Genomic DNA, 23,621 nt, shown 5'->3' with positions numbered 1-23,621 from the left:
CAACATCAGGAGGAATGTTTTTTTAATTTGACTTGTCAGTAGAAGGGCGCCTGGGCAGGTAGTGGGTGGCCATCACTAAGAGGACCCAACCCTCACTCTGGATGTTTCCAGTGGATGTGACCACACTGAGGCCTCAGCCCCCTCAGCTCGGTGACCCTTCCTCACTGCAGCTGCCACAGCAGGGGGGCCTGGTGGTCAGACCCTGGGTCACCCAATGTGTGGCCTGGGCTGCGCTTCTGAGTCTCATTCCCCACAGTCATGAGTTACCCTGGGATCATGGTATCTGACAACTCACAGGGTGTTGTGGGTTAAACTGAATAATTCATGCAAATGTTTCTCTATTTTCACTGTTGACTTTTTCCCTTTTTTTTTTTTTTTTGGTTGTATTATGAAAACTCAGTTCAACACTTTCTCCTTCTCCCAGGTGTTTTTCTAATTGCACAGCCTTGTTACAGCAACAACCCAAATAAAAGATCTTTTATAGTAAAAAAAAAAAAAAAAAACTTCCCTCCAATCCCAGTAGCAAATATCATGATGATACTTACCTTTCCGTGCTCTCCTCCAGCGCGGCCATGCGGACAAGCAGATGCATCCTGAACACTAGTGGGGAGAGGCGTGGGGGAAGCAGCCTGGGTTTGACCTGACATCCTCTCCCTGCTGCACATGGAGGGTTATGCTGGGGAGACGGGAGAGCCCCAGAATGAGAAAGAAACGTCAGTTCCCCCTCTAACATTACATCTTCCCCTAAGAGCTGAGGGAGACCCTGGTGGGTCCTCTAAACTTGAGCAGCCTGTTCAGCTGCCATTTGTGTGACCTGCAGTTCTGCATTCCTGCACAAGGTCAGAGCTGCCCGGTCACTCAGTCACGGGAGCCAGACCTTACAAGGTGCCTTTCAAATCTTGCAAGAGAGAAAGCTTGATCACCCTGGGAAGGCGATGCATCACGAGGTGGGACAAGGGAGCCCAGAAGCTGACCAGGGGACCGCCTTGTTGATAAGATTAGGCCCATGGTCCAGGGTCTGGGGTCTGGTTTCGATTCCAACACTTGATCATCAAGCAGATAAGAATTATCTGGTCAGCAGACTCCTGTCCCCCTGAAGCCCAAGATGACGTTCCTTATTTCACCCATCCTTTCCTCCTCGTCCTCCTGCCCCACGTAACTGACGCTGTATGATTATTCTAGCAATAAAAACGTCCCGGATCTTCCTCTTCTGCAGCATCCTGCATCATGTAGCCTGCTCCACGACGCCCGTTTCTTTATCAGTGTGGTGTTGCCCGACGCAACAGACCCTGCTCCATCTCTCCCTCCCTTCCTGGACTGTGGACAAAGGCTCAGCTCAGGAACTAGGGTGACTTGGACTAATCCTGCCCCTGGGCCAGGCCAGTGGGAGACACACATTCCTCCCTCCCCCTGTGTGGTTCCCTCCAGTTCTGGTCTAGAGAGAAAGTAGCTGAAGTGCATGGAACAACCTCATTTTGAGACCCGTGGGTTTTCTATGGTGAGTCCAAAGAAGATGAACGTCGGGGACTGAAGAAGAACATTGGTGACTGGGGGAGGGAGCTGTCAGGGGTGAAGTTACCACCACATCCTAGCAGGGGCCTGGAGCAGGGGTCCTGCCCAGCTCCTTACACCTCAAACCAACCATGAGATAGTTCTAAACCTCAGCCTCTTCTTCAGGTCCAATGCCTTTTCAGTCCTGCTTGGAAACTGCTTCTCCACAGAACTGCATTTACTGAGGTGTTGTTCTCACACTCTTTACTCTGTGTGCGATTTCAATTCATTCATTCTGGGGCTTGATGTTAATTGTCTTCCCATCATCTTGTGTTGTATATCCTGTCATTCTTGTTACACACACACACACACACACACACACACACTCCCCTCTCCTTGGGAACCAGACCCTCACTCAGCACTGGGGTTACTCTGACCCTCTGTCTCTGGTCCCCTCAGAGCCGCCCTCTCTGCAGTGTCTCTACTCAGCGGGGTCTGAACAACCCCAGGAGTCCCTGCACCTCCTGCCTCTGACCTTGTGGGAAACCAGCCCCTCAGCCTGCATGACAGTGACTGCTGGAGGAGACAATTTGCTTTTTTCGTTTCTTTTTCCCCTCATTGTACTACTCAGTTGAGGTAACATTGCTTTACACACTGTATGTGTTCAGAGGCCCAGGGTCACCCCTCTTCAGATGTTTGTTACCACATCACGCCTACCATAAGGGCACCCACAGTCTTCACCATAGTCCACTGGGTCCTCTTCCTACCTTGTTTCCTGCTCTTACCCCCACCCATACCTTCAATTCCAGAGTCATATTTCTAGAGTTTGTTTTGGTTTAGTTTCACCTGTGCCTGCTTTGTTTCTTTATATTCCATATATGAATGAAATCATCCAGTATTTAACTTTCTCCTTCAAACTTATTTCACTTAGCATAATCCCATCCATATCTATCCTTGTTGCAAAGTCAGTATTTTTCTTTTTCATGGCTGAGTAGTATTCCATTGTATATACGGTTTGTGTTCTTTATCCCCTCACCTGCCGTTGGGCACTTAGGTAGTCTCCATTGCTTGGTTATGGTAGACAGTGCTGCAGTGACCATAGGAGGCGCATATTCCTCGGAATTAGCATTTTACGTTCTTTGGATAAATACCAAGGAATGGAATGCTTGACCATGGGACAGGTCTATTTTGAATATTTTGAGGAAACTTCATTTGTTTTCCATTGGGCAGGACCAATGTGCTATCCGTAGAAAAGAGAGGTTCCAGGTTACCGCCCCACCCAAGGAAATGTGGGGCTGAGCAGGGATGAGAAGCTAAGAAAGAGGAGGAAGACGTGGATTGAGATGAGGAAAGAAGACTGGAGGAGGCACATGGAGCAGAGAGACATGTGAAGAAGCAGCCAGGCTTGTTCCTCAGGCTTGGACTTGTGCCAGGGAATTGGGGACACAGAAAGAGACATGTGAAAGAGACAAAGACTTGGGTGAGAGTCCCATGGAGACGCTGACAATGGCAGCTGTTGTCTTGATGTGGATTTTGATTTTGCTCTTTTCCTTCCAGACTTGACTGGCCCCTCCTGCCCCTGTCCCATGGGTCTCTACCAGTAGGTGCCTTACCCTTGTGGCAGGCGTTCGGGCCCAGTGGGCCTGCTTTGGGCCAACCCTGTTTCTCTGGGCATTTACCCATGAGGGGACGGGTAGCTTTGGGTGCTTCACTTGGGAACTATTCTAACTATATTCTTTCTCTTCTCTCTATTGCACACTAATTGTATTAAAGTTCTTTTCTATTGAAGGTCTTAGGCTTTAGAGTATGTTTTGTCTTAATTCAGATGATGGCAGATCCCATGTAGAGTGTACAGGTTTGAGAAACCCTGGAAAACCCTCATTCTGCCCACTAACAGGACCAGACTTCATTCCCACCCACCATGTACCAGAGAGAGTTCCTTTTCCTCCACACCCTTCAGTGGGTCATTCTCACAGGTGTAAGGGGGTAACTCATTGTGGTTTTAATTGGCATTTTCCTGACAGCACATGACAAACATTTATCCATGTACCTATTGGGCATCTGTATGTCTTCTTTACAAAAGTATCCATCTAGCTCCTCTGCCCTGTTTTTATTGAGTTGTTTTCTTGTTTTGCAGTTCTTTGTAGGTCTTGGATAGTAACTCCTGCCGGGGACCAGCCTCCGGCAAAATGTCGTGTCAGGGGTTCCTGAAAGGATGAGATGGCCTCGGCGAAAACGAAAGGACTGAAACTTAGGGGCTGAGGGGAAGGGAATGAGGAGACACCGACACTTGGTGAGGTGCTAGTATCTTCTGCCGAGAGGCTCAGCAGGTTCTTTATTTATACATTTTTTGCAAGCAGTGAGATGACATTATCATGTGCACAGAAACAAAGCAGAAACAATCAGTGCATCTCTTATTCTATGGGCTTTTGGCCACTACGTGCTCTCAGCAAGAAGGCAACCTTCAAGGCTAATAAAAAACTAAGCCTTACACTAGAACTCATTGTTTCAACCAAACAATAACCTAAGACAGTAGATAGCCGCCAGTACATCCCTATCAGCCAAAGCCTAAGCAAGAAAAGACCTTTTTTTATTCTCATGGCCTTCACAGCAGGAGCTGGCTGCTACTCAGCTATCAGAACTTTTTTTATTTAGAAACTCCTAACTCAAATAGCTTCATTTAAAAACTTCCCCAAGAAACTTCAAGGGAAGGCAAAAGAAGGACCCACTATAATTATTGTATTGTAATGCTTGTCAGGCATGTTCAACAAACCATCTCCCATTGTCAAGTGGGCCAAACTGCCCAACAACTAATTTCTAAACAAACAATTTTTCGTGCTATTTACTTACAGTATGCTGATACATATAATTTATTGCCTAATATACTTTCTGATAAATTTTTCTCTCTCTATGACCAAGAACAAAAAGCAAAGGGATGCCAGATCTTCAGCCGCACGGTGTGAGGCCTTTTCTCTTAGCTGCTTGTCAGCATCCTATCTGGCTGGAGCAACAAGGCCTCCTGCAGCAAACTCCTTTTTGGATTGATGGTGTGCAAATATTTTCTGCAACTTGATATTGTCTTTTCATTTTAATGAGTTTCCCCCACTATATAGAAGCTTTTTAGTCTCATGTGATTCCATTGGTTTCTTTTTTGCTTTTGCTTCCTTGGAGCACAGAAGACATTAGGGACAGTGAAAATACTCTGCATGATATTCTCATGATGGACACAGGTCATTATACATTTGTCCAACACCCACAGAACGAACAACACCAGGGTGACCCCTGAGAGAAACCATGACTGTGCAACTATGATGTGCGGGTCCCTCACTTGTAGCCCACGTGCCAGTCTGATCTTAATACGTGATTTGGACATGATGTGTGAAGAGTTTTATAAATTGAGGAATGAAGTGTAATTTAGTTTTGAAAGCATATTTCATGCTCATGCAAGAACATTTAAATAACACTCAAGGATACGCATAAGTCAGTCATTCCCTTCCATCCCCCAACATCCCAGTCAGCCAGTATCTGCTCAAAACCAATTAGAAATTTATCTTTTCTTTTCTAAAAAAATATATCCATGCTTCTGTCTGGACAATAATGCTTGCTTTCCCGTCAGTAAAGGAGTTCAGTCACAGAGTGGGGAGAAACATTTGCATATTACAAAACTGATAAAGCACTGTATCAAGAATTTACAAATAATGCTTAAAACTCAATGATCAGCAAGATATAACCCAATTTTAATAAGGACAAAAAACAGTGTTATAAATATAGCAAAAAAAAAATTGACTTCCAGGCCTCCCTTGGTGGCGCTGGTGGTTGAGCGCAGCACTGTGAGGCTGTCCGCAGCATCTGCAGTGTAGGTTAGATCCCGGCCAGCAGGCAAGAATCCCACATGGTGCGGCAGACCTCTCCTGTCTCACCCGCTGCTCCCCTCAGCAGTGTATTTCATCAGTCTGCTTGTTCTGTTCCCCACTCTGTCTCTGGTGAATCTGATCACCTCCCGTGCATCTGGCCTGTACCCCATTTCTTGTATGCATGAATAAATAAATTTTTTATTTATTATATTTTATTTATTATTATTTATAGACATAGCAACTTATGTAGACATAGAAAAATAAATATATGAACAAATGCTCAATATCACAGTTAAGAACAACAGTGACACCATCACCCTGCTGCCCAGGGTGCGCACAACAGGAGCCTCATCGGGTTCATTGTAAAAGATCCTTAGGGGCTGAGAGACACATCAGAGCCATAGGCACTGTCGCTGCCTGGTTGAGAACAAAACAGAACCTGGTCAGAGATGAGACCACAGGAAGGACTGATGAGGGTAACTCCCCCATGGAGTCCATCTACACTGTCCCCAGGGGCTCAGGGATCAAACCCCAGATCCACACTTACCTGCGGCCTCAGTGTAGCTTCCTCCTTGTCCTACTGTGGGAAGAAGCATCATGGGAGACCAGGGAGCAGTCAGGTCAGAAGACCTAAAGGAATCTTTTAATCCTGCACAACAGGAAGTTTTCAGAACTGGGACTAAAGACCCAGGTCAGGACTGAGAAAAATGAAGAAAGGAGGTGAGGGGGGACTGGACCAAATGCCCTCTGGGCAACACACATGTGTGTGGATGGTAATTCCCATTAACCAGGCAGGGCAAGTTCTCCCTGGGATATGAAAGCCCCCAGTGGACAAGATCCCCCACTCCCTTCCCTACCTGAGTGCTTCTTCCTCCACATCACAGCTGCAACCACTGCAGCTACAGTGAGCACAGCAACAAGGAGAACCAGGCCAGCAATGATGCTCACGGTGAGGATGGAGGACTGAGGAGGGGGCACTGGTAGGGAAGGGAAGATCATACCCTGAGCTCCAGACCTTATCCTGACCCTCTGAAGGGCTCCAGAAGGGCTCCAGAAGGGCTCCTGATGGCCCTGAGAACAACATCACTGCCCACATCCTCCTCCTTACCCCATCTCAGGACTTGGGGCTCCAGCAGGCCTTCATGCTGCACGTGGCACGTGTATCTCTGCTCCTCTCCAGAAGGCACCACCACAGCTGCCCACTTCTGGAAGGTTCCATCTCCTCCAGGCCTGGTCTCCACCAGCTCCATCTCCTGGGTGAGGTCCTCCCCATCTCGCTGCCAGGTCAGGGTGATGTCCGCAGGGTAGAAGCCCAGGGCCCAGCACCTCAGGGTGACCGCATACTCAGAGGTGGGGTGGTGGGTCACACGTGTCCTTGGGGGTTCTGAGGTGGTAAATCAGAAAACTCACTTTGTGTTTCCTCCATGGACACTGAAGACTCCTCATGAGACCATCCTCACAATGGACAAGACAACTGGCGTGGCAGGAATGACAGGGGTGAAGGATGTCCTGAGCAAACTCCATACAGGCTTTGCGGACTCCACCCCCATGACACTGGGAACTACAAATCCCATATCACCAAAGGGAAGGTTGGGAGGACCCGAGGGTGGAGTTAAGCAACTAGGCTCTCCATTTGGGTATTTAACTGGTCATGTGGCCGGGAGTCTCTGGCTTGGCCACGAGGCGTGCTAGGTTTTCGCCACCTCTGTGGGTCACTGGAATCCCAGGTCAGCGGAACGGGTAGGACGTATTTACAAACTTATCTCCCTCTTTTTCTCCCTGAGTTATTCATTTCCCATTTCCTCTTACCGTGTAAATAAACCTTTTATCAACCTTTTATGTGTGTCTGCAGTTTAGCATTCATACGTCACCTTTAAGCACACAGGTGAGGACCCACAGTCAGGAAACCCCATTTTTTATCAGGGTTTGCCCTGTAACAGCTAGAAGCATAAAAATGTAAAAAACAGGCTAATCTGGGGAATCTGTGAGAGTCTCCTATTTCTTAGATAGTACTAGAATGAGGATGAAAACCCAGGGTAGGATGAAGCAGAGGGAGTGGAACACAGACTTTTTATTCCTGACCTGGGTGGAAGGTGAATGACACAGAAAAGCAGGAATCACATAACTGAAAATGTTCTCAGACCAGAAACAAGACTGAGAGAGAAACTCGTGGTTCTCAAACAGGCCCCTGGTCAAAAGGACCCGGTGACGGGTGATGTCAGGGACTGTCTGTCTTTCTCAGGAGAGACGGGATCCCTTCACTGTCCTTCAGGAGAAGCCGGAGTCTCTGGGAGTCTCTCTAGTGCAGAACATGAAACCCAGGGGAGTCCCCCTCTCGGGACTAGAGAGAGGACTCATTTCCCGCAGTGACTCCAGGCAGGGGGGGACCGGGAGGCCTCCAGGCCCCTCTTACCCGTGCGCTGCAGAGTCTCCTTCCCGTACTCCAGGCATGTGCGCAGCCACCTCAAGTACCAGTACTCCAAATAGTTTCTGAATCTCTCTGCCTCACCCAGGGCCTCCCACTCGCGCCGGGAGATCTGAGCGGCCGTGTCCGCTGCAGTCCAGGAGCGCAGGTCCGGGTTCAGGGCCAGGTAATCGGCGCCATCGTAGGCGTACTGTCTGTACGCGCGGAGGACTCGCCAGTCGGGCCCCACGTCGCAGCCAGACATCATCTGGAAGGTGTGAGACCCTGTCCCCGCCAGTGTCACCCCGCCCGCGCCCCCTCCCGCCCTGAATAAACTAAACAGAATGAAATGGGGTGAAAGTCCCTGGGGCTGTTCCCGGGCAATTGCAGAGAAGCCTGGAGGGGGAGACCCTGAGCTACACCCCCGCCCCGTCCGTGGGGATGGAGGTGCTGACCCGGCTCGGACCCGCGCCAGCTCACCGGTCTCGCTCCGGTTGTAGAGGCCGCGCAGTCGCGCTCGGTACCACAGTGCGCGCTCCCTTAGGATCCGCGCGTCCTCGTCCCACTCCTCCTGCTTCTCCTGCTCCACCTGCTCCGCCCAGGGCGCCCGCGGCTCCAAGCTCAGGCCCGGAGAGTCGCTGTCGAACCGCCGGAACTGCGTGTCGTCCACGTAGACCACGGAGATGAAGCGGGGCTCCCCGGGGCCGGGCCGGGACATCGTGGTGTGGAAAATCCTTATGGAGTGGGGGCCTGGGGGCGGGAGGGGAGACCAGGCCTATTCTTCTCCCCTTCGGGGGCTCCAGTCCTCGGGGGCGCCCACGAGACAGAAAGTGGGTGAAAGACGAGTGAGATTGAAAAGTGGCTGCGGGACGAAAATGGCCGGGACTCGGGGGGCCAGAGGAGGCTGGGGTCTCCGGGGGACAGAAAGGGGCCAGGACGGGGCGGGGCCGAGGTGGGGGGACAACTAGAGCAGCGGCGAGGTCGCGCCTTTCCCACGCCCGCCCGCGCCCTCGCTCCCGCCTCTGGGAGCGCCCTGTCCCCTCCCGACCCGCACTCACCCGCCCGGGTCTCTCCTCCCGGCCGCGAGCAGCAGAGCAGGAGGGCTGCGCCCCCCACCCCCCAGGACGCGCCTCCACGGAGTCCCAGCGGGTGGGTGGGGGCTTTGGAACTGGAGCCGCGGGGCTGCTGATTGGCTGCTCTGGAGACCTCCAGGCAATGGGGAGTGAGCCCTGGGGTGACTCACCAGTATCCAGGAAGGAGGACCCGCCCAGGTTGTGAGAAGTGAAACTGGGGAGATGAGGAAACCCCAACAGTCAACTTCCAGTCCGGAACAGCGCTCTGGGGACTGAGACCTTGAGAGCCACACCCCGAGACCCCTGCTCTCCTGCACCAAGACCTTTGTCACACTATTGCCTCCCTGAATCCAGGCCCAGGAATTGGGTCAGTGATTCTCAAACATTTTTCTTTCAGCATGTCTCTACAGTCTCATAAATCACTACGGATCCCATGTATAATTTTTTCATGTGGGTTATAGCTTTAAATATTTACTTTACTAGAATAAAACCTTTCAAAAGATGTTATTATGCTGGGAGCCATGCTACTCCTGTCGTCTTGTTATAGGGCAGCCCCGATACAAAACGGGGTGCCTGACTGTGGGTCCTTACCCGCGCGATTAAAAGGACTTATCCATGCTCTACTGCAGGCACACACGAAAGGTTAATAAAAGGTTTATTTACAAGGGAAGGGCAGATGAGGAAATGTACAGCTCAGGGAGAAAAATGGGAGACAAAGTTTTAAATGCGCCCTACCCGATCCACCAATCTGGAATCCCAAATGGCACTCTGAGAGCTGGCCGCGAGCCAGGAGCCCTGAAGCCAGGAGGCAAGCGATAGTGAGCCCCCCAGGCCCATGTGTTTGGTTTTTTATACCAACCCTGGCTGATTAACTCCACCCTCAGGTCCCTGCCACCTTCCCTTTGGTGGTGACAGGATTTGTCTTTCCCAATGTCCTGATGGCTTTGGTCTGGAGTGGGGGTGGAGTCCACAAAGCCTGTATGGAATTAGCTCAGGACATCCTTTCCCCCTAACAGTCTGACAAAGGTCCAGGCATGAGGCAGATTCCTGAAAAGTCAGGAATCTCTTTAGCTGACTCCTGCTAGAGTCTCATTTGTTTATGGCTAGTTTCTACCATTGTTAAAATACACATTTAAAAGTAAAACTGCAAATGCTGTTTGATCAATTACTGAATAACCAATCTGACAGCAAATGGCACTGCGTAATTCATTGATAACATTGGTTAGTTAGCATACAAATTCTTGACACAGGAAAAGGGGGAGGATGCAGATCTTTGAGACTGGCCCAGGAGAACAACCAGCCTAGCAGGCTGCCAGTCCTTGTTTAGATATGCCTGTTAAGGAAGCAAGCTTGTCTTTTACTGACATTTCCATGTCTATGGCTCTTTACCAGGGAAAGATTCCCTTTTCCTTAACAGTTCCCTTTCAGTGACAATGGGTATGGTAGCTGTTGGAGTATGCATTCACGAATAAGCCAACAACAATTTTGTGACTGGTTAAGCTAATAACTTTGACAGCACAAATAATGCACTTGGAAATAGTCAATGTTACCACTGCTGATGTCACATATTAACCATTCTGAGAACCAAAAGCTATAACCATCTCAGGCCCTGCCTCTGATGAAATATTTGTAGTTCCTTAAAACAACAATCAGCAATCTTACAGAAAAAGGAATTTTCCCTTGATCTTAAAGTTAGATATGAAAACTATGCTGATTAAATAAGTAGAGGAGTAATAGGTTAGATTCTGTTAGATTAGGAGAATTCCTCCCTTAATTGAGAGCTTGGGGCTAGGGAAGAGTCAGTGCGGCTTGTCTGGCACTGACGCCCTCCATGCCCTTGGTGCCTTAATATTGAATCAGTATCTTATTAAAACAATATATATTAGATGATGATTTCTGTATAAAAGCCTTCTGTTTTTTGCTTTAATCATATTGTTACAAAGCAGCCCCGATATAAAACGGGTTGCCTAGCTGTGGGTCCTCATGTTAGGGGGAATGGATGTCCTGAGCTAATCCCATACAGGCTTTGTGGACTCCACCCCCACTCCAGACCAAAGCCATCAGGACACTGGGAAAGACAAATCCAGTCACCACCTAAGGGAAGGTTGCTGGAACCTGAGGGTGGGGTTAAGCAGCCAGGTTTGGTATAAAAACCTTGGGGCCTTGGGGGCTCTTGCTCTCTTGCTCCCTCCTGGCTTCACGGCTCCTGGCTCGCGCCAGCTCTCAGAGTGCCATTTGGAATTCCAGATCAGCGAATCGGGTAGGACACATTTAAAATTTTGTCTCCCACTTTTCTCCCTGAGTTGTATATTTCCTCATTTGCTCTTCCATTAAAAATAAACCTTTTATTAACCTTTCATGTGTGTGCCTGCAGTATTTTTTTTTTTAGATTTTTTAAATTTTTTTATTTATTTATACAAGTACTGGGTACAGTCAGAAGCGTGGGAGGGTGAGAGAATTCACAGAGCCAGAGCGGGGAGCAGAGCAGGCAGAAAGACGGAAGTACACTGCTGAGGGGAGCAGCGGGCGGCAGGAGAGGTCTGCGCACCACGTGGGACCCTCCTCAGGTGGCCAGGGAGCAGCCGGGGATTGAACCGGCGCTGCAGAGGCTGGGGGCAGCTTTGCAATCCAGCGCTCAACCGCTGCGCCACCGGGGAGGCCCGCCTGCAGTAGAGTATTGATAAGTCCTTTTAAGTGCGTGGGTGAGGACCCACAGTCAGGCAACCCATTTTGTATCCGGGCTGCCCTGTAACATTCACCCGCACGCTTCTAATGCTCCAGATTTTTTTTTTCTTTTGGCTTGGATAATGGACTATTTTCCAGTAATGGAAAACTGTCATACTGGACATTCATGGACAATGCTGCTGACTAATTGTTGCTTCTCTTACACACATTGTAACCCTGAAAAAAAGACTGTCTCCTAAGACTACACCCTGAGATCTGTGCCACCATAGATATGGTGGAATAAAAATTAAAAGGGGTGATTGTAACAGGGTGGTCCCCAAGAAAGGGGGAGGTTCCAGGCTCCCTGCCCCACCCAAGTGGAGGGTGGAGCTGAGCAGAGAGAGAAGAAGCTGCAGAGGAGACTGAGGAAGGAAGGAAGGAAGCCGGATGGAGCCAGAGGAGGCACATGGAGCCGAGAGACACGTGAAGAAACTGCACTTGCCTTTTGGTCGTGGACTGGGTGACACAGATGTGGGTGAGAGACCCGTGGGGAGGTGGCAATGGCTGTTTTTATCTTGATTTTGATTTTGCTCTTTTCCCTCCAGACTTGTCTGGTTATTTCTGATCCTTTTCTGTGGATCCCCACTGGAAGATGCTTAAGACTTGTGGCAGGCTTTGGGGCCTTGTTCTGGGCCAATCCTGCTTGGGTGGACTTTTACCCACGAGGCAACGGGTAACTTTGGGTGCTTGATTTAGAAACTATATTCTTTGCCTTTTCTGTATTTTTTCCTAATTTTATTAAAGTTCCTTCCCATTAAAGTCTCATATGATTTGTGTTCATGCAGTGGATGGCAGAACCCATTTAGAATAGGCAGGTTTGGGGTGTCTGGGCTGCCCCTTTCCCTGCCCTGTAACAATATGGTTATATGTTAGTCTCAACTTTATAGGTTAGTTAGAAAAAAATCCCTCTGTCTCCCTTCCCCCAGGTAACTTCCTGTCCTTTGTTTCCCCAGCCCTTAGTTAATCCTTCACTGTAGTAAATATAGAAATGTTAGTCTCAGTCACGTAAGTTTTTGCTAGTAATAAAATGATTAAGATAAATGACTATTCTAAGAACACTTTTGTTTAGCAACTGTGCCTTCTTCAAAATAAAGAATGTTACAACCTCTGCTGAAGGGCAAATAAACCCCTGGCTGTTCTAGAGGAAGATGTGATGATTGTTATCTTCCTGCTCTAATACATATGCTTATGTACTCTGGGTTTGCTTGTAAGGTATAAATAAAGGGCTGCTGAGACCCTCAGCAGGATGATGTCTGCACCCTGATCAAGTGTTTGCATCTCCTCACTCCCTCTCCCCCTAACCCCTCAGATTTGTCCATGCCCTCTCATCCTTACAGGAACCCCTCACAGGAGAGTTTGCTGAGGGTGGTCCCTGGCATTATTACTTCTTTACTTTAGAATATTAATAACCATTATATGCGAACAAAGCATTTTTAAGAAAATAACTTTCTGTAAATGTAAGGATAATCATACAATTGTATGATTTTTTTTTTTAAAAGTTACCTATTGTTTCACTACTGAAAGGTCCATGCAGGAGGCCTGAATACAAAAACCCACCAGAAAGCCCACCTGGGAACAGGAATGCAGAAGCCTGCCTAGAGGATTCAGATAATGAATCTCCCCTGCCCTACAGGACCTACAAACCCAGTCTCACACCTGACCTCTCCTCACCCTATAAAACCCTGCTTCCCCCTGACAATGTGCGCGGCTTCACAGACCCCCACCTTGGGTCCCTGAGGCCATCAGGGGTGCAATAAATTTTCCCTTCCTTTGAGAAATTTAGCCTGGCTCTCCTTTTCTTTACTGCTCTGAACCTTTCATCTGGTGCATTGGCCGGGAACGGGGTTCGATCCCGCGTGGGGATCCTGCCCTGTCCCAAACCCTCCACTCTCCCTCTCCTTCACTCTCTCTCTTTCTACCTCTCCCCGTGGAACTGGAAGCCTGCAACCCCTCCGAGCTCACTAAGGCTTAACAGCCGCTGGTACACGACCCGGGGCACCCTCCCTGCGGGAGAACGGCCCTCGTTGCCTCTCATGTCACGTGAGCGGAGCAGGGACTTGCTCTAGTCCCTTACTGGGCTTCCTGGTAACTCCAATCCATGTGGCCACTTACGCCTCAACAACTTCTTCTTCTCATCTCCCTTGGAGGGGCCATCCTCCTCTTCCTCCTGTTGGCCCACCTTCTCTTCCTAGGGCACTTTGCCAAATAATCGCAAATAACGAAAAGACTCGGCCGGCCTGTGGACCACCAGCGCTTGGCTCGTGACTTTCCCAGGGTGAGCTGTTGCCTCTAAGGTCCCTTGGATTGTTAGGGGGAAAGGATGTCCTGAGCTAATTCCATGCAGGCTTTCTGGACTCCACCCCTACTCCAGGCCAAAGCCATCAGGACACCAGGAAAGACAAATCCCGACACCACCAAAGGGAAGGTGGCTGGGACCTGAGGGTGGAGTTAAGCAGCCAGGGTTGGTATAAAAACCAGACATGTGGGCCTTGGGGGGCTCGCTCTCTGGCTCGCCTCCTGGCTTCAGGGCTCCTGGCTCGCGGCCAGCTCTCAGAGTGCCATTTGGGATTCCAGATCGGCGGATCGGGTAGGACGGATTTAAAACTTTGTCTCCCACTTTTTTCCCTGAGTTGTACATTTCCTCATTTCCCCTTCCCTTGTAAATAAACCTTTTATTAACTTTTCGTGTGTGCCTGTACACTTTTAAGCACACGGGTGAGGACCCACAGTCAGGCACCCCGTTTTGTATTGGTGTTATAGGTCCCAGCAACCTTCCCTTTGGTGGTGATGGGATTTGTCTTTCCCGGTGTCCTGATGGCTTTGGTCTGGAGTGCGGGTGGAGTCCACAAAGCCTGTATGGGATTAGCTCAGGACATCCTTTCCCCCTAACATTGGTGCTGCCCTGTAACAGGATCACGGGGGTTTCTTCATTTTATTCAGCAATTGCTACCCCCTCCTGATCTGCGCTTTCCATGTGGGGTTCCCTCTGAGGTGAGACGTCTCCTCAGGGGAACGATCTCTCCTATTTCTTGGAGGTAAAGAGGACAGCGGGACGCCGCCTTCCCCTTTCACTCTCCCGCTCGATTCCCTGAGGATCGGGCCAGGGACGCTGGGACTTCGGCCTCCCTCCCCGACCCTCCCTTTGAGATCCTAAGAGGGACACTCACTATGGAATCAACGGAATCCCACATTCTGGCAGACACCCCCTTGGGGTGCCTCCTAAAGGCCCTGGGCCCTCTACATTTAAAGCCAGATGTGAGACCTAAGCACCTCATTTTTTATTGCACCACGGCCTGGCCCAAATATGAACTGGACAGTGGCTCTAGGTGGCCGGAAATGGGCTCTTTTGACCCCAAAATTCTAACCGACTTAGACAACCTTTGCCATAGGCAGAAAAAGTGGCCCGAAACTGCCTTAAGCCCAGGCTGTCTTTCTCTTGCACTCCACCCCTTCCCTACCTCCTGAAAACCTGCCATATTTTTAAAGTCTCGAGACTCCTCTCAGACTCTTTGCCCTCTCCCAACCCCTCTTCTGTGTCCTTTGATCCCCTAAATTCTCTATCTTCTCCTCCTCCAGCTCCCCAATCCAGTCCCCCCCCCACTTTCTTTTCACCTCCCAGCAGCCACACCCTCTCTCTGCTTATCCTCTTGTCCCTCCCCTTAGGGAAGTGGGTGGGACTGAAGGAGGAGTTTAGAGTCCATGTTCCTTTCTCTGTCTGACCTCTCCCAGATTGAAAAGCATCTTGGCTCTTTCACTACCTACAACCAAAAATATCGTTTTCTTACCCAAGCTTATGACCTTACAAGTCATGATTACATGTTATCTTCTCTTCCACCCTGACCTCTAATAAAAGGGAATGTGTTTTTAGGTCTGTCCAAGACCATGGAGATCAGGTCCATTTGACTGACACAGCCATGCCCCCAGGCTCTGCAGCAGTTCCCAGCCCAGAGCCGGGGTGGGACTACCAGAGTGACACAGGCAGGACCCCAGGGCTGGGCTCACCTGTCTCCTAGCTGGTCTCCAACAGGCAGCACCTAAACCTATAAGCTTTACTAAGCTCACAAAGATTACCCAGTCTGCCTCAAAAAACCCTACTGCCAAAAGCAGTAATAAGAGGAAAATATATAGCAATAGAAGCTCACATGAAGAAACAAGAAAGAACTCAAAGAAAAAAACCTAATCTCAAAGCTCAAAGATCTAGAAAAAGAACAACAAAAAAACCCCAAAACCAGTAGAAGAAAAGAAATAATAAAAACCAAAGCAGAAATAAATGGAATTGAAACTGAAAAAACAATCCAAAAGATCAATGAAACCAAGAGCTGGTTCTTTGAAAAAATCAATAAAATAGACAAACCCCTAGCCAGGCTCACAAAGGAAAAAAGGGAGAAAGCACAAATAAACAGGATCATCAATGAAAGAGGAGAAATCACAACAGACACAGCAGAAATCAAAAGAATAATCAGTAACTACTATGAACAGTTATATGGAAACAAGTTCAACAATCTAGAGGAGATGGACAAATTCCTACAACTCTACAATCACCCAAAGCTAGATAAAGAAGAAATAGAACACCTAAACAGACCAATTACAAGCAGCAAAATTGAAATGGTAATCAAAAACCTCCCCAAAAACAAAAGCCCAGGACCTGATGGATTTACAAATGAATTCTACCAAACATTCAGAGACGAATTAGTGCCTATCCTTCACAAACTCTTCCAAAAAATTGAGAAGGAAGGGACAATACCAAACACGTTCTATGAAGCCAACATTACACTAATACCAAAACCGAACAAGGACAACACAAAAAAGGAAAACTACAGGCCAATCTCCCTAATGAACACTGATGCAAAAATCCTCAATAAAATTTTACCTATCAGAATCCAACAATGTATCCATAAGATAATTCACCACGACCAAGTAGGATTCATTCCAGGGACACAAGGATGGTTTAACATCCGAAAATCAATCAACGTTATCCAACACATCAACAAAAACAAATATAAAAACCACATGATAATATCAAAAGATGCCGAGAAAGCTTTCGACAAAGTGCAACACCCATTCATGATAAAAGCCCTTGAAATTCTTGGGATACAAGGAACATACCTCAACATCATAAAGGCCATCTATGACAAGCCAACAGCCAGTATCATTCTCAATGGTGAAAAGCTGAAAGCAATTCCATTAAGATCTGGAACAAGACAAGGATGTCCACTCTCACCACTGCTTTTCAATATAATACTGGAAGTCCTAGCCAGAGCAATAAGACAAGAGAAAGACATACAAGGAATCCAAATAGGAAAAGAAGAAGTCAAACTATCACTGTTTGCAGATGATATGATAATATACATAGAGAACCCCAAAAACTCCACAGAAAAACTAATTCAACTCCTCAATCAGTTCAGTAAAGTGGCAGGATACAAAATCAAAATGCAAAAGTCAGTAGCTTTCCTATACACAAACAATAAATCTGAAGAAGAAGAAATCAAAAAACCCATCCCTTTTATTATTGAAACAAAAAAAATCAAATACTTGGGAATAAATCTAACAAAAGCGGTAAAGGACCTATACAAAGAAAACTATAAAACACTGTTAAAAGAAATAGAAGACGACACAAGGAAATGGAAAGACATCCCCTTCTCATGGATTGGAAGAATAAACATAATTAAAATGGCCATCCTACCAAAAGCAATATACAGATTCAATGCTATTCCAATAAAAATCTCAGTGTCATTCTTCAAAGAAATAGAACAATTATTGATGAAATTCATATGGGATCACCGAAAACCCCGAATAACCAAAGTTCTCCTGAAAAAAAAAAAGAGAAGGGATTGGAGGCATCACACTCCCAGACTTCAAACTATACTACAAAGCCATAATTATCAAAACTGCATGGTATTGGAACAAGAACAGAACACAGACCAATGGAATTCAATAGAAAAATCCAGAAATAAACCCACAGATTTATGGTCAACTAATCTTTAACAAAGGAGCAAAGCATATGCATTGGAGCAAAGAAAGTTTATTCAATAAATGGTGCTGGGAAAACTGGGTCGCTACATGCAGAAGAATGAAGCTTGACCACTACCTACACCATACACAAAAACCAATTCAAAATGGATTAAAGAACTAGACATAAGACCTGAAACCATAAAATACATAGAAGGGAATACAGGTGAAACACGACATGATATGCACATCAAAGACATCTTTACAGACACATCACCCAAAGCAGTGATAGTGAAGGCAAAGATAAACAGCTGGGACTACATCAAATTAAAGAGCTTCTGCACAGCAAAAGAGTCAATAACCAAAACAAAGAGAACCCCCACCAACTGGGAGAACATTTTTGCACACAACACTAATGATAAAGGACTGATCACAAAAATCTACAAAGAGCTGATGAGACTCAACAAAAACAAAGAAAATAATCCAGTCCAAGAATGGGCAGAAGACCTAAAAAGAAACTTCTCTGAAGAGGAAATGCAAATGGCCAACAGGCATATGAAAAAATGTTCAACATCACTTGTCATCAGGGAAATGCAAATCAAAACTACCATGAGATACCATCTTACACCAGTGAGAATGGCACATATTAAAAAAACTAGCAACAACAAATGTTGGCGAGGTTGTGGAGAAAAAGGAACTCTTCTACACTGTTGGTGGGAGTGCAAACTGGTCCAACCACTATGGAGAGCTGTGTGGAGATTTCTAGACCTACTAAAGATAGAGCTTCCATATGATCCAGCAATTCCACTCCTAGGTATTTACCCAAAGGACACAGAAACATCAATTCCAAAGAGCACCTGCACCCCTATGTTTATAGCAGCACTGTTTATAATAGCTAAGCTTTGGAAACAACCCAAACGCCCAAAAGTAGATGACTGGATCAAGAAGATGTGGTACATATACACCATGGAATATTACTCAGTATTCAAAAAAGATAAACACGTGCAATTTGCAGCAACATGGATGGCGCTGGAAGGGATCATGCTCAGCGAAATAAGCCAGAAAGAAAAAGAAAAGTACTGGATGGTCTCACTCATAGCAGGAATCTAGAAAACTTAAATAAGGGACCAGGAAAAAGAATAACTATAAGAAAGAAAATATCAAAAGCAACAAACAACTATGAATCAGAGACACTCTATGGGGGGTGGGGGGTGAGAAAGGAGGGCTTGGGGTCAAAATAAGGGGGTTGTAATTGTATGGGGAATACAAAAAAAATTAAATAAAATGTGGGGAAAAAAAACAAAAACTCCTCTGTTAGATTAGGAGAATTCCTCCCTTAATTGAGAGCTTGGGGGCTAGGGAAGAGTCAGTGCGGCTTGTCTGGCATTGACGCCCTCCAGGCCCTTGGCTCCTTAATATTGAATCAATATCTTATTAAAACAATATGCTATTAGATGATGATTTCTATATAGATGCCTTCTGTTTTTTGCTGTAGCCCCGATATAAAATGGGTTGCCTAGCTGTGGGTCCTCACCTGCATGCTTCTAATGCTCGATTTTTTTTTTTTTTTTTGGCTTGGCCAATGGACTATTTTCCAGTAATGGAAAACTGTCATACTGGACATTCATGGACAATGCTGCTGACTAATTGTTGCTTCTCTTACACACATTGTAACCCTGAAAAAAGACTGTCTCCTAAGACTGCACCCTGAGATCTGTGCCACTATAGATATGGTGGAATAAAAATTAAAAGGGGGATTGTAACAGGGTGGTCCCCAAGAAATGGGGAGGTTCTAGGGAGCAGAGAGAAAAGAAGCTGCAGAGGAGACTGAGAAGGAAGGAAGCAGGATGGAGCCAGAAGGAGACCTGGAGGAGGCACATGGAGCCGAGAGACATGTGAAGAAACTGTGCTTGCCTTTTGGTCGTGGACTGGGTGACACAGATGTGGGTGAGAGACCCGTGGGGAGGTGACAATGGCGGTTTTTGTCTTGATTTTGATTTTGCTCTTTTCCCTCCAGACTTGTGTGGTTGTTTCTGATGTTTTTCTGTGGGTCCCCACTGGAAGATGCTTAAGACTTGTGGCAGGCTTTGGGGCCTTGCTCTGGGCCAATCCTGCTTGAGTGGACTTTTACCCACGAGGGGACGGGTAACTTTGGGTGCTTGATTTAGAAACTATATTCTTTGCCTTTTCTGCATTGTTTCCTAATTGTATTAAAGTTCTTTCTCATTAAAGATTCATATGTTTTGTGTTGATTTGGCAGATGGCAGAATCCATTTAGAATAGGGAGGTTTGTGGGGTCTGGGCTGCTCCTCTCCCTGACCTGTAACAATATGGTTATGTAACAGGGTGGTCCCCAGGAAAGGGGGAGGTTCCCTGCCCCACCCAAGGGAGGGTGGAGCTGAGCTCCTGCTGCAGAAGAGACTGAGGAAGGAAGCAGGATGGAGCCAGGAGACACGTGAAGAAACTGCGCTTGTCTTTTGGTCGTGGACTGGGTGACACAGATGTGGGTGAGACCCATGGGGAGGTGACAATGGCAGCTTTTATCTTGATGTTGATTTTGCTCTTTTCCTTCCGGGCTTGTCTGGTTGTTTCTGGCCCTTTTTTGTGGGTCCCCACTGGAAGATGCTTTAGACTTGTGGCAGGCTTTGGGGCCTTGTTCTGGGCCGATCCTACATGGATGGACTTTTACCCACGAGGGGACGGGTAACTTTGGGTGCTTCATTTAGAAACTAGACTCTTTACCTGCCTCCTAGTTTTGTGTTCTCAGTTCCTTCTCATTAAAGTGTCATATGTTTTGTGTTGATGCGGCAGATGGCAAAACCCATTTAGAATAGGCAGGTTTGCGGGGTTTGGGCTGCCCTCTCCCTGTCCTATAACAGTTATATGTTAGTCTCAACTTTATAGGTTAGTTAGAAAAAATCCCTGGGTCTCCCTTCCCCCAGGTAACTTCCTGTCCTTTGTTTCCCCAGCCCTTAGGTAATCCTTCACCTTGCTAAATGTTAGTTTTCATGCTGAAATGTTAGTTTCAGTCACATAAGTTTTTGCTAGTAATAAAATGATTGTTTAAGATAAATGACTATTCTAAGAACACTTTTGTTTAGCAACTGTGCCTTCTTCAAAATAAAGAATGCTACAACCTCTGCTGAAGGGCAAATAAACCCCTGGCTGTTCTAGAGGAAGATGTGATGATTGTTATCTTCCTGCTCTAATGCATATGCTTATGTACTCTCATGGTTTGCTTGTAAGATATAAATAAAGGGCTGCTGAGACCCTCAGCAGGATGATGTCTGCACCCTGATCAAGGGTTTGCATCTGCTCACTCGCCCTCCCCCGAATCCCTCAGATTTGTCCATGCCCTATCATCCTAACAGGAACCCCTGACAGGACAGTTTGCCGAGGCTGGTCACAAGCATTATAACTTCTTTAGAATATTAATAACCAACGTATGCTAAGTAAGCATTTTTAAGAAAATAACTTTCTGTAAATGTAAGGATAATCATACAATTGTATGATTTATAAAAAAAAAAGTTACCCATTGTTTCACTACTGAAAGGTCCATGCAGGAGGCCTGGATGCAAAAACCCACCAGGAAGCCCACCAGGAAACAGGAATGTGGAAGCCTGCCTAGAGAATTCAGACAATGAACCTCCCATGCCCTACAAATCTTTTCTCAGACAAAGAAACTCCCCCCCCCCACACAAATCTTTTTGGCCCTACAAACCCAGTCTCCCATCTGACCTCCTCACACGATAAAAACCTGCTTCCCCCTGACAATGTGTGCGGCTTCACGGTCCCCACCTTGGGTCCCTGAGGTCCGCCCGTGGCGCAATAAATTTTCCCTTCCTTTGAGAAATTTAGCCTGGCTCTCCTTTTCTTTACCACGCCGAACCTTTCATCTGGTGCGTTGGCCAGGAACGGGTTCAATCCCGCGTGCGGACCCTGCCCCGTTCCGTTCCACTCTCCTTCTTGTTCACTCCCTCTTTCTACCTCTCCCCGTGGAGCTGGAAGCCAGCAACCCCTCCGAGCTCACTAAGGCTTAAAGGCCGCAGGTTCGTGACCAGGGGCACCCTCCCTGCGGGAGAACGGGTCCTCGCAGCCTCTAGTGCCACGTGAGCAGAGCAGGGACTTGCTCTAGTCCCTTACTGGGCTTCCCTGGTAACTCCAATCCGTGTGGCCACTTCCACCTCAACAACTTCTTCTCATCTCCCTTGGAGGGGCCATCCTCCTCTTCCTCCTGTTGGCCCACCTTCTCTTCCTACGGCACTTTGCCAAATAATCGCGAAGAACGAAAACACTTGGCCGGCCTGTGGACCACCAGCTCTTGGCTCGTGACTCTCCCAGAGTGAGCTATTGCCTCTGATAGGGGGAAATGATGTCCTGAGCTAATTCCATGCAGGCTTTGTGGACTCCACCCCCACTCCAGACCAAAGCCATCAAGACATTGGGAAAGGCAAATCCTGTCACCCCCAAAAGGAAGGTGGCTGGGACCTGAGGGTGGAGTAAGCATCCAGGTTGGGTATAAAAACCAGACACGTGGGCCTTGGGGGGCTCGCTCTCTCACTCACCTCCTGGCTTCACGGCTCCTGGCTTGCAGCCAGCTCTCAGAATGCCATTTGGGATTCCAGATCAGTGGATCGGGTAGGACGCATTTAAGACTTTGTCTTCCACTTTTCTCCCTGAGTTGTACATTTCCTCATTTGTGCTTGCCTTGTAAATAAACCTTTTATTAACCTTTCGTGTGTGCCTGCAGTAGAGTATTGGTAAGTCCTTTTAAGCACGCGGGTGAGGACCCACAGTCAGGCACCCTGTTTTGTATTGGGGCTGCCCTATAACACCTCTAGGGTCCCTCGGATCATGGAGGTCTCTTCTTTTTTATTCAGCGATCGCTACCCCCTCCTGATCAGCACTTTCCATTTGGGGCTCCCTCTGAGGTGAGACGTCTCCTCAGGGGCACGACCCATCCTATTTCTTGGAGGAAAAGAGGACGGCGGGACGCCGCCTTCCCTTTCACTCTCCCGCTCAATTCCCTGAGGATGGGGCCAGGGACACTGGGATGCCGGCCTCCCTCCCCGACCCTCCGTTTGAGATCCTAAGAGGGACACTCACTACGGTATCAATGCAATCCCACATTCTGGCAGACACCCCATTGGGGTGCCTCCTAAAGGCCCTTGGCCCTCTACATTTAAAGCCGGATATGAGACCCCAGCGCCTTATTTTTTATTGCACCACGGCCTGGCCCAAATATGAACTGGACAATGGCTCTAGGTGGCCTGAAATGGGCTCTTTTTGTTACAGGGCACCCCGGTACAGCAACCTTCCCTTTGGTGGTGATGGAGTTAGGGGAAAGAAAGTCCTGAGCTAATTCCATACAGGCTTTGTGGACTCCACCCCCACTCCAGACCAAAGTCATCAGGACATTGGGAAAGACATATCCTGTCACCACCAAAGGGAAGGTGGCTGGGACCTGAGGGTGGAGCTAAGCAGCCAGGTTGGGTATAAAAACCAGACATGTGGGCCTTGGAGGTGCTCGCTCTCTCGCTCACCTCCTGGCTTCATGGCTCCTGGCTCGTGGCCAGCTCTCAGAGTGCCATTTGGGATTCCAGATCGGCGGATCGGGTAGGACACATTTAAAACTTTGTCTCCCACTTTTCTCCCTGAGTTGTACATTTTCTCATTTGAGCTTGCCTTGTAAATAAACCTTTTATTAACCTTTTGTGTGTGCCTGCAGTAGAGTATTGGTAAGTCCTTTTAAGCGCGCAGGTGAGGACACACAGTCAGGCAGCCTGTTTGGTATCGGGGCTGCCCTGTAACAATGGGATTTGTCTTTCCCAATGTCCTCATGGCTTTGGTCTGGAGTGGGGGTGGAGTCCACAAAGCCTGTATGGAATTAGCTTTAGGACATCCTTTCCCCCTAACATTTTGACCCCAAAATTCTTACCGACTTACGCAACCTTTGCTGTAGGCAGAAAAAGTGGCCCGAAATTCCCTTAGGCCCAGGCTGTCTTTTTCTTGTGCTCTGCCCCTTCCCTCCCTCCTGAAAACCTGCCATACTTTCAAAGTGTCGCGACTCCTCTCAGACTCTTCCCGCCCTCTCTGAACCCCTCTTCTGCATTCTCTGATCCTCTA

The 23,621-nt window shown here is 47.7% G+C and overlaps 1 protein-coding gene across 1 annotated transcript in view; it reads right to left on the bottom strand.

The window, feature by feature from the left end:
* Nucleotides 1-3,160: 3,160 nt before the first annotated feature.
* LOC119251212 (patr class I histocompatibility antigen, B-1 alpha chain-like) overlaps nt 3,161-23,621 on the bottom strand; it is a gene marked incomplete at its 5' end in the record, with an annotated part of 62,882 nt that continues 42,421 nt past the window's right edge. Inside the window, 7 exons of the mRNA XM_054698532.1 lie at nt 3,161-5,762; nt 5,893-5,994; nt 6,203-6,322; nt 6,454-6,729; nt 7,759-8,034; nt 8,230-8,499; nt 8,993-9,036. Of these exons, the coding sequence (XP_054554507.1) occupies nt 5,719-5,762; nt 5,893-5,994; nt 6,203-6,322; nt 6,454-6,729; nt 7,759-8,034; nt 8,230-8,499; nt 8,993-9,036 (1,132 nt within the window). The remainder of the gene's footprint in view (nt 5,763-5,892; nt 5,995-6,202; nt 6,323-6,453; nt 6,730-7,758; nt 8,035-8,229; nt 8,500-8,992; nt 9,037-23,621) is intronic.

This window comes from Talpa occidentalis, unplaced genomic scaffold (genome assembly GCF_014898055.3).
Source record: "Talpa occidentalis isolate TD23 unplaced genomic scaffold, MPIMG_talOcc4v2.1 talOcc4.2, whole genome shotgun sequence".
Lineage (NCBI taxonomy): Eukaryota > Metazoa > Chordata > Mammalia > Eulipotyphla > Talpidae > Talpa > Talpa occidentalis.
This window is presented reverse-complemented; position numbering and strand designations above follow the sequence as displayed.